Here is a 1,816-nt window from a genome sequence, read left to right as displayed (position 1 = left end):
CGGTGCCCGTGCTGCGGGTGGGGGCAGGGCGCGCGGGCCGTTGCACCTGCGCGCGGGGGGGCGGGGGGGTCGCCTCGCGCTGCCCCGCCCGGGAGGCGTCGCGGCCGTTGGCCAACGGACGCGCGGCGCGGCCGCGGCCAGAGCGCTGAACCCCGCGAGGCGGCGGGGGAAGTGGCGGCAGTGACGGTTTCCCGGCTGCGTGCGTATCCCGTTCCTGTTACCTCGCTGGTATCTAACGCGTTCCCGAGACGCAATCCGGTTTCGCGTCCGCGCTGCGTGCCTCAGAGGAGGGCGGAAAAAGAAGAGTGCGCGAAGAAATGTAGGGTGTAACTCTAACGGTGTAACTATGAGAGTATCAGTTAAGTCACCATAAAACACAGTAAAAATGGGAGTTGATAATTGGCTTTATTACTATCATAAGAACTACAAGCACCTTGGATTTGGCTGGGGGGACAGTGTTGCTACCATACCATACAACCTGAATCCCATGTGTTGCACCAGCATATCAAGAGCTACACAGATCTAGCTCTTCTAATAATTTTAGAAGTAGCTCTACCAGCTTATTTTAATTCAGCGTTCTCCTCCACATAGTTTTATCTTCAAACTCAGGAATGTGAAACTTCCCTACAGGAATCTTGCACAGGATGGAGGCAACAGGATTCAGAGCTGATGAAGATGCTGGTAATTCGCTGCGACCCTCAGATAACTGTGAAAGGACCATTGGTGTTSGTCACTGATCACACACTTCCTGGCAGCGTAGGCTAAATTCCTCAAGAATATATGAAATTCTGAGCCTCCCTGTTTCTCTGGCAAATTCCCCTAGATCATGTTCCTTGTCTTTTTCTCCCTTTTGGGTTTCCCCTGTAGCAGTAAGATACTTTCCTTCAGGCTGATGATTCATTAGCTAGGACGTACACAGTGACCATGCTGCAGACAGGCGAGACACTTGCTGTAAGATTGATCAGGCTGACTTTGCAAACTTCAGTGATTAGTAAAAGGCATTTAAGAGCAACCTGCAGTATTTTGAAACAAAAAACGAGGGCCAAAACAAAGCACCATTTTGGCCATTGTCACCGATGCCCATCACAGAAGTTAGCCCCCCCCACACACCCCCATTCCCCTCAAAAAAGCAACAGGACAGGGCGAGAGCCAGGAAGACAGGCGGGTGTCGCAGCTTGGCCGCCAGCCGCGGGCCGCGAAGCCGAGGTTTCGCGGGGAGGGGGCGCGGAGCACCGCGGGCCGGGAAAGCCGCGCAGGCGAGGCCCGAACCGAAACACCGCGCCGCCGCCGCGCGCCCGCGCCATGGCAACAGCGTCTCCGTGGATGGGGCGGGGCCACCCGGGAGGGGGCGGGGCCACCCGGGAGGGGCGGGGCCGGCGGGAGCGCGCTGGGGGCGGGGCGATCGAACCGGCGCGGGGACCGGCGGTGGGTGGGGCCGCCCGCTCCGCGGCGGCCGCCCGGGCCACGTGATGCCCCCCCCCGCCCCCCGGTCGCTCTGCCTGGTCATATGCCGGGGGCGGGGCCGGCCCGGGCGCTGCTTCCCCGCGCTCCGCTCTCGGCCGCGCCGGTGTCGCGGGGGGCCACAGCAGCGGCAGCGGTTCCGTCCGTCTTTCTCTCTTGCTCCCTCCTTCCGCGGCGGCGCGATGTGCCCCGCGGCGGCTGCGGCGCGGGGGCTGGCGCTGGCCGCGCTGCTCGTGCTGTGCCCGGCGGCGGCGCGGAGGCCCAACGTGGTGCTCATCCTCACCGACGACCAGGACGTCTGCCTGGGCGGCATGGTAACCGCGGCGCCCTGCGCCGTCCCGGCCCTGCTCCGCCG

General features: G+C 62.4%; 1 protein-coding gene across 2 annotated transcripts in view; it reads left to right on the top strand.

Annotated features, from left to right (window-relative positions):
• Window positions 1-1,405: 1,405 nt before the first annotated feature.
• Window positions 1,406-1,816, top strand: part of GNS (glucosamine (N-acetyl)-6-sulfatase) — a 21,384-nt gene continuing 20,973 nt past the window's right edge. Inside the window, exons 1-2 of one of the 2 annotated variants that reach the window (XM_085323813.1) lie at window positions 1,406-1,599; window positions 1,634-1,775. In XM_085323813.1, the coding sequence (XP_085179939.1) occupies window positions 1,508-1,599; window positions 1,634-1,775 (234 nt within the window). In that variant the 5' untranslated portion in view covers window positions 1,406-1,507. Of the gene's footprint in view, window positions 1,600-1,633; window positions 1,776-1,816 lie in introns of those variants that run through there. The other variant, XM_085323811.1, reaches the window with a different exon arrangement.

The sequence above is a fragment of the Rhea americana genome, unplaced genomic scaffold, assembly GCF_003343005.1.
Source record: "Rhea americana isolate MKP2758 unplaced genomic scaffold, rheAme1 scaffold_88, whole genome shotgun sequence".
In the NCBI taxonomy this organism is placed as follows: Eukaryota; Metazoa; Chordata; class Aves; order Rheiformes; family Rheidae; genus Rhea; species Rhea americana.
Note: the sequence above shows the minus strand (reverse complement) of the source record. Positions and strands in the feature narration are given on the sequence as shown.